A 16,143-nucleotide genomic window follows, 5' to 3' on the forward strand; every position below is an offset into this window, starting at 1 on the left:
GGAGAGTGCTCTCCTTGGGGCTCTCTTTCTTTTGTTGTCGCTTTGTTCACAGATAGTCTGTCCCAAGACTATTCCTTTTACCCACATTGCCCCTTACTTCCTTTTCCACCCTGGAGACAGTGAGTACAGAACCCATCTCTGTTACTCTCCTATGGCAAAGCCATCTCTTTCTACCTGTTTCTAACTACAAATCACAACACACCCTCCACAAGTGCCTGTATTTACTGCTACTTTTCCAATAAAGTGAAGGAAATATTATAGGACTTTGAGTGATTTGGAAAGGGAGCTGAGTTAATGCTATCTGGGGCAATTCACACATCACACGTGACCCTGGCTTCAGAATAAGAAAAAAGACAGGGAAATGTATAATGCTGACTGTAACCTTAGTAACATGAAAATGTATATGAATATCCATATATTTGAGTGTTATGGCTTATGGTAATAATGTTAAAAAAAAAAAAAAAGAGAGAGACCGTTCATTCTTCCTTTTAAAGACATAAGTTTATTTTTGTGTTGCAAAACACCTGTACAGTCATTAGATTATTGGCATTTTAATGGCACAAAACCTTTCTAGCATTTATACTTCGACTGTCACATAGCAACTCTGCAACAACAACAAAAAGCCTTAACTGAGGATTTCACTTTCACAGTTACCAGCTGTTATCTGACTTTCAGCATTTGAAATCAGTTATAAAAAAGGTCTATAGCTTCATGAGCATATTAACACTAGTTATCTTGTGTAATTGTATACTACATTCAGTATAGCTTGTTAGTGGGATACTATTCATCAGGTATTTCATAAAATCAGTGCGCAAAGATAAACATGTGTCTGAGCATAAAAATAAATGTTGTTTCGCTCTGGTGTAATACCAGCATAATTTAAAGTATAACATAGCACAGCAAACAGAAGATTTCTACATTCATATATTGGCACATTAAATATATTGAGCATGTAAACATCTAATTTACCAGTAGATTTGTAAATATGAAATAAAAATATTTATATGTAAACATGATCTTAGCACTTGAAATAAATTTAGCTGCAGCTGACATTTGTTCTGGATGTACAATCAATACTGCACAATTCTTACAATTGGCAGTGTTTTCAAAGCACCCTTTTATGATCACTGCTACAAACAAGTGTGAAAAAGGCACATTTTATGAAATAGGTCTCAATATAATAGCAGTATAGTAGCTTACTACCATAAGCGGTGGCTACTTTTCTATCAAATATCAAAATATTTCGATTCAACGTTTAACAACAAAGGTTTTAACCCCATTTGCTCCTTGAACATGCTGTTCCAAAAGCAAGAACACATTGCCTTTTACTTTTTTCATCCTGATAACACATTCATTTATACAATTCAACAGTGGCTTTCTGAAATAAATGTGTGATGTAAAATGATTCTGGAGCATATGCTTTCCGACTAAGGTCCTTATTCGATAAAGTGTGATATTGACCATCCGACGCTATTGCACTTTATAGAATAAGGACCTATGTTTATTTAGCAGCAATGTATTGCCAGTGTTAGAAGCATCTCTGTTGGAGAGCTTCAATTTCCCAATTTCTATTGAGAACTAAAAGTTCTTGAGATACTTAGCATTTGTATTTCTTCCTTGGTTTTTCAATATGGTGTCCACAGTGATCGAATAGGAAGTCACCACGTCATCCCTTCGATGACATTATTGTTTCCTACTGGCCCAATATTTCGGGGACTGAGCAGTTCCCCATTGTAATCCTATCAACAACAAAAAAAAGGAGTAGGCGGGATAACTGCTTTAAGGAATAGAGTATCACGTTCTGCTTTGGGAATTTCAGGTCTCTGTAAAAAGATGAGAAGCCTTCCAAACCAACATTATAATTAGCAGCAGTGGCTATAAGGGCAGGGTCTGAGCATAATGACACAATGAGCATAATGTTTGGTACCTACAAGGGATCTACTGTACACAAGGTTACAAAGAGCTGGTAATGAATTGTAAAATAAGTTTTTCAACATCTAAGTCAACAATGTTACCTATGCTCACATATTGCATTCAAGTGTTTTCAACAAGTAGAGAGGAGAGGGGGTATGATATAATATTTGAAATATAGCAAGGGTTTTGACAATAATAAGAGGTCATGTAACAGGAGGGTCGGAGGCTCAGGGGAAATGAGACAGTCCTTCACTGAGAAAGTGGAATATCCTCAAATATGAGATGCTAAAAGTTAATAGAGTAAAAACAGTTAATACAGTAAAGTTATATATAAAAAAATGCTTTGGATAGACCCAAGGCTATCCTAAATATGAAAGAATCCAGAAAGAAAGCCTAGGATCTAATAGGGTTTGAGATTTCACAGTGGATAGGACTATGGACAGACTGGGTGGGTCAAGTGGTTCTTATCAGTAGTTGATGTTAAAAGTAACCAATGTTACAACACTATGTGCAAATGGTCTTCCATAGAAAGAAGCGTCATTTTTATATGTCATTAGTAACAGTTCATGCGTAGTATTTTGTCTGATTTTGGATGCCACGTCGCCAGAAAGACAAACAGATTCATGGTGTTCCAAAGAATAACAAGTACTCTAACTGTTCTGAATTTATACCTTGGAAGAAAGGATGTGGTGGCGTGTGATGAAAATAACATTTAAATGTATGAATGAGTTACAGGAGAGGCAAGTAATAAGGCGAAAAGAGCTATTGCAATAAAAGTGGGAACGTAGGCAATATATGAAAGTACTTCAATAAAAACGTATTGAAACTGCTCCTGTCCAGAGCTAATTGAAGCAAATACAGTAAATTAATTACACATTTCTTGGCACGTATGCAAAATAAAATTAAAAAAGACAAAGTTCAAATTAGAAGTTACATTAAGTGAGATAGGACACATACGCCAGACGGTTCTGACTGTCTGTGAATTTCATATGTTTCATATCTTAATCTGTTTAATAAACATAAAAGCATAAAATAAAAAACAAACAATGTTGCCACTGCACAATACATAATGCAAGAAGAGGCTATGTTGTACAGCATCCTAAAAAGAATGAAAAGTAATTACTGTAAAAATCTATTTAATTTTTTTTGTATGTTGTCAAAGGAATATTTTCCCATGTAGTCAATCTGTCCCTGCTCCCACTTCCTGCGCTCATCTTCCGCTCTTGGCTCTTCTTCGGTCTCATTGATGGACAACTCCGAAGCAGAATGGGCAAGTTCCACCTAAGATATGTATAAAAACCAACAAAATTACCTGCTTTTTTACTGAAACATCTGAATAATTTCAAAGGGTGAAAGGAAGATATTTGACTGTGTACAGATGTACTAAGACCCACGGACCAACATGCTGAAATTCGCAGCATGAAAAACTGTACATTTTCAGGCTGGGAGGACTAACGCTGAGCGGGTCCCTGCTTTTGAATGGGACCCTTGCAGCATTCATTCTTCATCGGGCCATCACGAGAGAAGACAAACCGATAATAGCTTTATGGATGAGCTGCGCAAACGTGTCCGCCTAACATCACCAGCAGCTCTGAAGTTAAGAAGCAGTCCATCCCCCGAATGTTGTAGATGCCTGAATATGGGTCTCTACATCATGGGAATAATATAGGACCATATGCGGTCATCTATGTTATCAGGGGGTCAGGACAAAACATTTAATACTGTCCAGCCCCCTCGATGACATTGATGACTAATATAGTCCTATAGTATTCCTCTCATAATGCAGAGACCCATATTCAGGCATCTACATCATCTAGGGGGATGGACAGACCGGAGACTGCTTCTTACCTTCGGAGCTCCTGGGAACAGCACACATCTGCACAGCTCCTCCTTAAGGTCAGTATCGGTTTCTCTTCTCTCCTTATGATCCAATGAAGGATTAACCCTGTTGGGTCCCATTCAGTAGCAGGGAACACCACAGCGTTACACCTGTAGGGCCGCTTAATGTTTTCGGGGCTGCAATCGGCGTGGCCGCCAGACCACAGTAAGTCTTACTATATGTGTAATGGCGAGCCCTTTAACACTTTCGCCCTCAAAGGGGACTGCAACACATAATGCCCTGCGTGCCCCTCTGGCAGTGAAAGGGTCAACCATCAAGGTTTTACCAAAATACAGGAGGAACACATAATACAGAGAAAGAGAAGGGATTCGGGGAACCGCAAGAAAATACTTATTCACAGGAACAGCGGTGGATTTGTAAAATAGCCTCCCAACAGCGGTGTTAAGGGAATTAAAAAAATGTCTATAAGGCTATCCTAAATACGAATCAAATAGGGTCTGGGACTTTACAGCAGATAGAAAATTGGGCAGACACGGTGGACCAAATGGTCTCCGTAAAGTGTAAAATCTTTGTGCTATTTGACAGCTTAAATGTAAACCAGTGTCTTTACATACTTATTCTTATAGGTTTGCAAAGTGAAATTAGGCTATTTAATCGAGACACTGAAATAGGAGGCAGGGAAAGAGAGAGGGAGGGAGGGACAGGGAAAAGAAGAGTGCGTGTGGAGGGCTCATTTTCACTTATATGCCTCCAAAAACAGTAGAGTTACTGTACTTATACTGCACGTGGAGAGATACTGTACTGTAAATAAAGCAGAGGCATAAAGGAAACAGACTACTATATATATGCAAATAAATATCAATCGCTATAACAAAAGGCCTATTAATTCTCAATGTTGCATTGGGAATTTTGGGGAAGCGGTCAAATATTTGCTAATTGTTTTTGCGAAAAAGAATGGACTAATTTTGTGAATTTCGCACATTTCTAGTGCCTACTCATCCCTTTTAGCATGACTAATACACACACACATAATGTATGTACTGTATATAATATATATATATATATATATATATATAAATATATATATATATATACACACATATATACACATATACACACACACATTCAGTACATACACACATATATTTAGACATTATTTATCTTGGAATTTTCTTGTATTTAATATTTTAAAAAAACGAACATGTATAAAATTTATGTAGCAAATATAGTGGCAACAATCTTTTTGGAATATACCACATATTACCAAAAACTGCATATTAACCCCTTTAGTGCCCTACTAAAGTACTGTGTACAGTACGTCATAAACGGTATCACCCTGGGGGCCCTTATGACGTACGCAGTACGTCATGGCCTTTTGATTGTTTAAGGCGGTACTCGCAATGAGCGGATCGTGAACTGAATGGAAGTGGAGGGCCCTTACATTCACCGGAACCACGAGTCGATCACATGATTACTAATGCTGGAGGGTCTGTGGCCACTGAGGTGACAGGACCCTTAAGCACTGAAAGGGTTAAGTGTTTAACACTTTTGCTGCCAACAGGGGCCTACAGGCAGTGAAGGACTGAAAACACCAGCATAAAAAAAAAGAAAATCAAGAAAGAATATTAAATAAAGGTACTTACCATTAGAGATACCCATGTGAGTTTTCAGAGGCTATTTTGACTTTTGAAAACGTATTTTACATGTTTATTGGTATCGAAATCAAACGCCCCAAATTATCACCAACATAACATGGCAATAGCATCATACTGTACATCATACAAATAAATGGGGTTCACTTATCAAAGGCTTGCTAGGTAAATTAAGGGAAAAGACAGCATTGTATGGTTTTATTTAGGTAAATCTGGTGCAGTTTTCGACTCTAGTGTTGCTGTCGGAAGCATTTGATAAATAGACTCCTACAGTATATCTTTACTGTGAAACAAGTCGTTTTAAAATTAATAATTAATTAATTTCTAATTGAATATCATTATTATAAGGGCTCGACAAGTGCACTTGCCCACACGCCTGGGGCGAATGCATTTTGCCCGCTGGCGAGTCTTACCTGCTGCGGAGTGCGGCGCCAGCAGGGTGCGGCGTCTCCCGGCATTCTCCTGCTTTCCCCTGCAACTTGCGAGTGTCTCCCCTGCACCTCCTGTGAAAATGGCTGCGCGTCGTCAAATGAAGCTGCGTTGCCATGACATCGGGATGCTACGTGATGTCACGCGGCATCAAGTTGCCATGATGTCACGTAACATCAAGTTGCCATGATGTCACGTAACATCCTGTTGTCATGGCAACCCGGCATCATTTGACGCTGCGCAACTATTTTTACCGAAGCTGCAGTGAAGACAGTCGCAAGTTGCAGGGGACAAGCAGGGAAATAGCGGGAGATGTCGCACCACGCCGCTGCAGCGCAGGTAAGACTCTTAAGGGGCTTTTTGGGAGGGAGTTTTTTTTCGGGGGCCCTAGTGACTTTGTTTTGGGCAAGTGGTTTTTTTTTAGACTTTGTCGGGCCCTGATTATTAATAATAATAATAATAATAATAATTTCATAGTATACATTTTTAAATATATGGGGGGGGGGGAAAGCCAGGTGAAAAAATGTTATTTCAGAAATGAAGAAATGAAAAGGCAATATTTGGTATGCTTCATAAAATGTTAATCTGGGGACCATAATAAAATGGTTGTCCTAGTCCTAGTTGTGTGACCTGCTTGTACAGTTCCCATATGTCCCTGGAGACTAAACTTTATAACAGTGTAAAACTTCTACGATTAATCAATAACATAATAGTAAGACTGAGACGTTTTAAAAACAAATTGCTTTGCTGTAAATTGAGGGACCTTCTAGGCATGACTAGACCAGACCATTATATTTATGAACCAAACTTACATTCATGTAATCAATGAAAGCAAAAAAATGCGGGGAAATGGCTGCAAATAATTAAAAGAACAATTACAAAACTGAGCAAGATTAATGGATTAAATGTCGATTGCTTACATTTAACTAGAATTGAATTTGATGAGTGTTACTGTCACGGGGACAGGAAAATGCAAAGCAAATTAAAAGGATATATACTGTACAGTGGTAAATATATGTGCAAAACATCCAGTGGTAAATACCATATGGACGGTGTCTTGAGTGACAAGTTGAAGGTTCAATTGAGCGGGGGGTTGTAACTCTTGCGCTTGAACACTGTCATCGAATGTATGTTGCTCAGCATTATAGTCAGGTAGCTAGAAAAACATTAGTTACTATAGTTGCATTACATGGCATTGTTTTGTGAACTCTGCAACACTGAATGTCAAGTAAAGAAATGCATTGGGAGCCTAACGGTAGAGAAAACGTTCTGCCATCACCTTCTAATCCCTATGGCCCGTGTGTATTTACAACAGCTTGTCACGAGAGGGGTACCGTGCCTAAACATGGTTTCAAGGAACATTATGTGGGCTACATCTGTATCACCATTTTGTATGCACACATCACCGAACTGTACATTACATGGGACATATTCTATTGCTGACTTTCATGGTGGATTTTCGGGCAAAATGGCCCTAAATATGGAAGCATTTATGAAAGACAGGAAATAGTGAGTCACTGCAAGGATATGAACTGCCAACAAGAATAGAAACATTTCTTTAATAACAAGCTCTGGAAAGATCAAAACATATAGATTAGCTAACAATCAGCTGCGTACATGGTCTTACCTGAGGGCAGAGGCATAAATCCTGTAATTTTCTTTTTCTGTCTCGTGCAATAACGTTGTGCCCCACTGGTTGAACCACCATATACAAATACTTTAAAGATTTTTGGCATCAGTTAGAAGCTTCTCATGAAGCTGACTATTAGCTGCGTTCCCTATGTCAGTGCTCATTCGTGTGTAATTTATTTCATACAAAACGTTTGCACCAGACCTAATTATATAAATACCTCACAAAGGATTTATAGAGAGATTTACTCTTTTACCCTAACTACTCTAATTGCTCCATAACTATGCCCCATATAGCTTCCAGATGCAAGGGGAGGGAAATAATAGCAAAGACTGTGATCAAAATACTCTAAATAGCTGGTAAATGTAATCCCAAAACAGTCCGTTTGTGAGCTTCATAAATACATTTGATGGTTAGTTCTGCAGAACAAGTGCTTACTGCAGAAGGAAGTATCTTAACGTGAAAGATTGTCTCTGCACGCACTCTTATTTTGTGCTTACTTACAACATGAGCATGAAACTAAATCACACCACAATTTCCCTTTCTTCTGATCAGTGTTAATTATAATCAAAGGCTGAGGTATTTTAATTAATTAAAAATGCTCTTGAAAGACAATTTTATACCTAGTTAGATAAGAACCTAATGTAAATCGTGTTATACTCGATAGAACTGATAATAATACAGATGTAGCAGACTTGCAGCTAAAGGCCAATCGGAGAATGACAGAGGTGACAGATATAGCCACTATACTACCTAGTCTGGAGTTCTGTGTGATAATTCTGTAGAATTTATTTATTTCCTGACTTAAAGACTTTAGGCAAAATCCATACAAGCTTTTCTGTAGACGGTTGGTACGGAGAGACTTGTATGGACTTTACTTAAGGCCGTGCTTATACCCAATGCGGCCGGGCATGCGATGCCGTGAGCTGCCAAAACAAATGCATGTTTTGCACTGATGTGTCCAGGAATAAATTCAGCGCACCTCATATAAGAAAGAAAAAAAAGAAGAAGAAAAAATAGTGAAGCACGTTCAAAAAAAGTCTCCAAACAACAGCGGTAAGATATGCACTTACATGAAAGTGCCTGAACTCAGGCACTCAAAGGTATTTTTGCTCCTCCTCTTCCACATCAAAGGACAGAAAAACTAGCTTCTTAAAATGTCAACTTTATATAGATCAGGGTATCCCTCACATATAGGCAGAGTATACACAGATAAAATGGAACCAGCCGATGTGCTTTCCTCCCCTCCGGTGACGAGGGACCAGCTACAGTGCAGCACCCGGAAAACCGGAAGTGACGTCGGACGCCGACTGGAACTGCGAGGAGTCACGGTCACAGGAGGGGAGGAAAGCACATCAGCTGGTTCCATTTTATTTGTGAATACTCTGCCTATATGTGAGGGATACCCTGATCTATATAAAGTTGCCATTTTAAGAAGGAGCTCCGTTTTTCTGTCCATTGCTGTGGGACAGGAAAAGTAAATATACCTTTGAGTGCCTGAGCCCTCATGTAAGAGCATATCTTACCACTGGCTGTTGTTTGGAAGCTTTTTTAACGTGTTTCACAATTTTTTCTTTTCTTCTTTCTTATATGAGGTGCGCTGAATTTTTTCCTGGACACATCATTGTTTGAACTGGGAACAGTTCTTTTTTCACGCAGCACTGAACTTTACAATCACGCATATAGTTTAGACTATTTTTATTACTGTTTTATTAGCGCATCAAAAAATTGTTTATATTATGGTTTGCACTAAGTGCGCGCGACCGCAACGACCAAGCGAGCAAATTTAGAGCAGATCTCAGAAATTGATTTTCTCGCGCGACGTTCGCATTACATGAGCAGTTCAGCCAATGAGGGTGAACCGCTCACGTGCTCCCGATGCCTCCTGCCTGCGGTGCAGATTCCAGGCATGTGCATCGCCCTGCCGAATCGGGTATAATCGCAGCTTAAGAGTACACTCTGTACCTGAAGCTTTCACAGCGAGTTTAAATATGCTTTAGAAAGCTACAGTACACCTGGTGAAGCTCTAATCTATTTGCAGCTAGCCATGGCAAACAGTAGGCATGGCAGTATTAATGTAGTTCATACTCGGGGAGAGGGGTGGGGGACATTTTTTACATCCTTATAAGAAAATGAAAACACGCCAATAAAACTCTCAAGTGTAAAAAAAATTATGAAATAGAACACAACATAATAAAGTACTGTATAATAACACTTTAATAATGTATAATATAGCAATAATAGTAATATGATTCTCCAACTTCCTGATATCTTGATTTCTTAGTCATTTTCCATTAACAAACAGAATGTGTGTGCGTGTGTATACTATATATATACACACACACACACACACACACGTGTGTATACAGTATGTGTGTTCCAGTCTCAAGCAAAGCAATATACATTACATTACAACATACTGTACAGTACTAACTGAGAGGACTCCCCACATTCTTTGCCAAAAGCCCAATGGACACGGCTAACAAAAAAATGTTTTGGTGATGTGAACTTACTCTGTTCTCAGGACTCTCTACAGAAGTGTCCTGGGAGCAGAAAGAAGATGGGTGCTCCGGCTTCATCAGGAGTTCAATCCTTCCAAAATGGTGCTGCTGACCATCATGTTTGCAAAAGAAGAAATAAAGCACTTAAAAATGACAATCACAAATGTGGATGTTATTGTATGACATTTCCTTTTTTAAAGAAGTCACACTATTTATGTACATGAAATACTTTCTCTGTAATCAGAGGGAGAGTTAAGGAAATAACATTAGTGAAAAGTGTACAGGGTATTATTACTTCCTGTGCTGATTACATGTTTGACCAGGTATAACATACACATGCAAATCCAAACATTACTGTTTGCAGGTTAGATAAGGCGCAGATTGTTTTGCAAGGGGTTAAATATGTTATCTAACAAAAAGTATACTAATGCAACCATAACAATGCAGTTATAGTGAGTACTTAAATTCACATCAATGTGAACTGTTTTATTGCATTAACTATTGATTTGGTAAAGTTTGATATCTGCATTAGTACAGTTGTAAAAGTTGGATCCTTCTTATTATCAATATCCCCAAAATACAGTATAACTGTTAACAAAAATGTATTATTAATTCAGCTGGAAATGTATGTTTTTTTTTTACCATAGACAGTATCTCACGACACAATTTTGTTTAATCAATATACGGTACTATAAATCCCATTTCCAAATCGGATATCCCTCTGAAATCCCTTGTAGAATATAAATCACATAAATTGTCACATTCCTGCAGTGACACAAACTTTGATACAATTTTCACTGAACCATAATTTCATATTTGGATTGAATATTGATTGGCATAAATGTGCTATTGAAGGAAACTCATCATAGCTCCACAATGGCCTAGCAATGAAATGATTGCAGGTACAGCAATTTACTCTTTGTATTGACCTAATTAAATTAATTAAAGCTTGTCATGATCAGGAAGCAAGATAAATTAAATAGCGTGCATAATAAGCCACTTGGCAGCAGAATATCTATCAGTATCAAAGCAAGACGTCTTCCCAAGACGGAGTCCGATCACTGTGTATCTTTGAAAGCTCTTATCAATTAGGAGTTCAAAGGAAACATCTCAGTCTAATTATTATTAGTGACTGATATAATATGGGAACGTAACTATTTAATTAGAATGCTTCCTTAGATGAGCCAGTTGATTAAAGTGTTTTAAGTAACCGCGGCTACAAGCAAATGAAACATGGCTTAATGATGCAACTGTTTGAAATTAGTTCACATGCAAAAAAACACTAGACCATTTGCTTCAGGATTTCTACTAAGCTACAGTACCTCAAGCTTTCTATCACAACAGCAACATCTTGAGATTGTATTGATATTTCTAAACTATGTTTTAATACCAATATACAGTACTGTATAGATAACTAATCTATGGTTAGATTTTTTTTAAAAATCTGTGAAAATGCTCTATATAAGTCTAGGGCATAAACACTAGAACAAAAGATAATACTTTTAAACTGTAGGGTGATACACATAGTGTAAAATGTGAGAAAGTAGTTCCTTTTTTTGCTGGGAAAGTAGTACATGCATGGTGTTGTCTTCCAGAAGAAGTGGTAGCGTTAAACAATAAAGTCAAATAATTAAAAAATAGGCACGGGAGCCCTTCATCGGCAGAAGTACGAAATTAGCAAATGTCACGGGGAAACTTGGTAAACCAGGTGAACTAAGTGGCCATGAAGTTCTACATTTAGACTACTGATATGTTGGCGTGTATTTCATAGTGTAAGTCATGAAATGCTCATGCATAAGAACACCCATGTATTATGTTCATGTTTCCTCAGTAAATGGTGTCCCATTCAAAGCCTACAAAGTAACTGACTCAATCTGAGTGCCATAGACAAATAACGTAAAAGTAAACTGGATTTCGGGGCGACTGGAAAACCCAAGCATATGCATGGAATGATCTAATGTGTACATTGTAGATCTAGTAGCTGCATTGATCCTGGAGAAATGTAGCTATTGCAACTTGTGAAGCCTTTTATTGGACCAACCAGAGGGCTCCTCGTAGATGAAACATGTATACAGTGTATAGAGCTCTCAAAACCGCCTAGGTTTCTTCTTCAATGCTGTCATTATCACAATGTACAACAAATCTATAGTCTGTATAGAAATAAAATCTAAAGTGGGTCAAGCCTCAAAATATGGTGCAATCCACAATTTGCCAAGATCACTCGTTTTATTATAATCCTGAAATTTAAAGCAGCAATCCTCTAAAAAAAACAAAAATGAATTCATAATATACAGGTGCAGTATGGGTCATTGCCCCCGCTGGCACGTTATGGTGGCATATTCTGTGATATTCTGCGTTATCAGTAGGTAAAATACAGCTGTAACCTGGTAGTCCATATAAGGTGATGATCCTATTAACTTTTCATGATTTCAAAATCTTTCGTTTTTGCTGTGTTTTCACTTATTTATTATGTCACTGGCATCATGTATCGTGGCTACCTTGTCTTAGTGGGTGTGAATGGCAGAGGTCATTTTAACCTCCCAGGGAAGCACATTTCAACAGAGTATACATCCATAACTCAATTACAGAATGTTCAAAAGGATGACAGCAACAAGAGGACTTTGCAATTGTAAAAATGAACTGTATGTATTCCCAAGCTGTTGGTTTTGATCCCTTTAAGTGAGTTTAATTGAACAACTGATGTAATGATTGCTGGATACAAAACATGCTTTTCAAATTTTGAACATTTCTATAGGAATAAAGTCGAAAAGTAGCTAAACTGGATATGAAATAGGTAATTATTGTAATAAATGTCAGGCCTTATGCAGAATTAAGAAATGAGAAAGAGTTAATGATAATTATACGCAGACATGGGTTTAATCGATGTGTTCTGGTATTGTATGTTGGATTACTTCAAATAAATACTTTTCACTTCATACACATCTGCTGCATTTAAATGTTACATGAAATAAACAGCGCTCATCTGTTAATTGGGATTGAAAATAACTGCAGTAACAACACACATAAATATCAGAACTTCTACAGGTTTCACTGATGTGGGGGAGAGAGGGGGAGGAAGGGGGGAGGAGAAGGGTTGAGATAGGGGGAGGGGGAGAGGAGAGAGGGGGAGATGGGAGGAGAGAGGGGTAAGGGGGGGAGGGAGAGGAGAGGGGAGAGAGGGGTAAGGGGGAGAGGGAGAGGAGAGGGGAGAGAGGGGGGGGAGATGGGGGGGAAGAGGCAGGGAGAGGGAGGGGGGAGAGGGAGAGAGGGACCAGACCTTCTATTCCAGGACACAGCGGAACCTGGAACCCGCCAGAAGGTGCACTCCACGGACAACAACCCAGACCCGGAGACTGATATAAAGAGCCCCCTGCTCACAGGTACCTCTTTGGACTTTGTGATCAGATGTTGGCAAGAGGCCTAGCCTCCCAGCCCTGCAGATAGGGACTGAGAAGTGTCAGCCATTACAAAGGGATAGGCCTGTTTCTTTTGTTTGGCTGCTGCCTTAAAGCTGTGTTGTTTTTGGAATATATGGGCTAAATAAAAGCCAATGTTTATTTCCCCCAAATCTATGTCTTCCTGGTTATACCTCAGCACTCGTCTCATACAGTCCACAAATCCCAATTGTAACTGATTTGAATCCATGATGGTTGACATGTCTGACCACAGCATAAGGCCTGGGTCCCGCTGGTTCCGACGGCGCGCGGCCACGTGCGCGTCACTGACCGGACATGAGTTTCTCCTGAGCCGGCCCCAGTCCCTCCTCCCTGCACGGCTCGCTACACGCTGTGACGCGTCAGCCGCCAGGGGATGCAAGAGAATTGTAATCCCGAGCGGCGATGCGTCACGTGGTTTGGCTGTGAGCCAATGAGGAGAGGAGGGGAGGCTTCGTGAGTGTGGAGACTTTGGGGAGCGGGGAGGAGAGGGGGGAGGAAAGCAGCGATTTGTCTTCTGCAGCACCAAGGGAGCCCCCCTGCTCCCTCCCACAGACTCTCTCCTGTGTGAGGCGAGACACACTCTGGCACAGTGTGATGGCCCCGCCACCCGACGTCATTGCCGCGCCCCCCGACGTCATTGCCGCGCCACCCTGACCCGTTCTGGCCACGCCCCACGCTCCCTACAGACCGCAGGTTGCGGTCAATTGCCTCTCCACGCACCGCCTGTCTGCAGTGCGGGCGCGTGGTCTGAGGCAGCGGGGCCTTAGCCTAATGCAGCTACTTTTGCAACAGGATTGTGTTCAGAATGTCTGGGCTAAGATGTTATGTTTTGTTTACTTAGCTCATTCAACACTCAGGTTTACTAATTAAGTTTAATTACTTACTCATCATAAACCAGTTATTTATAAACAAGTATGGATTCCTGTCAAACAATTTAAACATGGTTACATTAAAGAGTTGAAAAAATGCCTTTTACCTGTTGACTATTTGTACCCTCGATCTTTTCTGGCTCTGCTAATAATGGCAAAATATCGGAAATATAAATCTCCCACCACAGAACGAGAAAAGAGAGATGCTGGTGTCCACTTAACGATTCTTCCTCTACAATCCATCTCGTTTGAGGGCTGTATTTGCAGTTCCAGGGCTTTGGTGTACCAATAAAATGAACTACCTTTGCTTCAGAGCCAAATCTGGAGGCGAGAGATACTTATATGTTTGCTTCATTCGTATTTTAACAGGTGCTAAGATTTTATTTAGATTTTTTTTTCTGTGCATCCCAATGTCAGTGCTTAAAAGAAAAACAACAATTTAAAAAATGATTGCGGCACACAGATAGAGAATTTTTTTTATAGTTACAGGTTTATACCATTTACATCTGTACGCCCCTTGCAGTTTATTGTGTGCGCCAAAACTAATGGCACATTGTTTTTTTAAATAGAGCTGGTGCAGTTGGGGGAATTGGAGCTTGGAATGCGCCAATTCTGCGGAAAAAAAGTACTTTGTGACGCTTAAAGCGGCAATCCAAGATGGCAATTTTGTTTTGCAATTTTTTTTTACCATTGGATACAAGCAGAGGGATCTCCGGAGCTGAACCCCATTAATTTCAGCTTAGAAAACTCTCTACTTCTGAAGATACTTGCCTCTATAATAGGTGCAGGTAGCCTGTCTGCTCGGCTAGCGGGGATCCCATAATGGCTGCTTTTCAAAGCTGCCAAGCCCTGAGGGCCAATAGGAAGCTGTGATGTCATCCTGTGCTTACTATTGGCCTGCATGATGTGGAAGCTTTGAAAAGAGAGATACCGGCACCCCCCTGTGGAGGTAAGTATCTCTGGAAGCAGGGGGTCCCTGGAGCTGAAATGAATGGAGTCCAGTTCCAAAGACCCCCTGCTTCAAACCTATGGCTTGGATTTCTCCTTTAATGCTTAGGCCCCTGATAGTATACAGACGAGCCAACGAGTATTCTAAAACTTGCCTTAAACTAGCCAGGTACATGCTGGGTACATTTCAGTGACATTTCTGCAGAGGCTAATGGCCCATCGGATTAACACAGCAGGGGTTCCTGGCAGTCCCATTCAGTTTGAATGGGACTGCCAGGGACCCCCGCTGTTAATCCGATGGGCCATTAGTCTGTCTGCAGAAATATGTGCAATGTTGCAGCATGTACCCAGCATATACTCAGCATGTACCTGGGTCTTTTTGGAGATTGCCCCAGGTTTGTTTTAGAATAATTGTCAGCACTACAGTATGTATCATTTATAAGATAAATACATGTACAACATTAATGTCAATACAGAGATCCATAAGGAGTATAAACAGTTGGAAGTGGGAATTCATGCCTCAATGAGCTTTCAGTTTAAAATGTATTGAGACACAATAAATAAATGGAATCTCTATCAAATTAATGTGTAAACAGTAGCAAATGGGGGGTTAAATAGATTTGAATTCTCAACATTATTTGTGAGAGCTGGTCAAGTACTAGCTTTAACATATTAAGCAGTGTGATGCTGAGTATACTTTGGTGGCTTTATAAGGATTCTATTTTCTGTAAAATATTAGGGCAAGAAGTGTTCAGCATCATTATGCATGTACTGTACACCAATCTGATTCTGAAGAGGGGGAGGGAAATGTTACATCCACCAAAACAAACAATGCATCATTGGTAACCAACTGTACGAGATCTATTGTTAGAATTACTTCACCTTTTTCATTACTTGCCATATTTATTTGCATTTAGCTTTGA

The 16,143-nt window shown here is 39.6% G+C and overlaps 1 protein-coding gene across 1 annotated transcript in view; it reads right to left on the minus strand.

Moving 5' to 3' along the window:
- Positions 1-475: 475 nt before the first annotated feature.
- GYG2 (glycogenin 2) overlaps positions 476-16,143 on the minus strand; it is a 48,518-nt gene continuing 32,850 nt past the window's right edge. The window contains 4 exon segments of the mRNA XM_075594583.1: positions 476-3,195; positions 6,878-6,991; positions 9,979-10,074; positions 14,380-14,593. Of these exon segments, the coding sequence (XP_075450698.1) occupies positions 3,034-3,195; positions 6,878-6,991; positions 9,979-10,074; positions 14,380-14,593 (586 nt within the window). The 3' untranslated portion in view covers positions 476-3,033.

This window comes from Ascaphus truei, chromosome 3 (genome assembly GCF_040206685.1).
Source record: "Ascaphus truei isolate aAscTru1 chromosome 3, aAscTru1.hap1, whole genome shotgun sequence".
Lineage (NCBI taxonomy): Eukaryota > Metazoa > Chordata > Amphibia > Anura > Ascaphidae > Ascaphus > Ascaphus truei.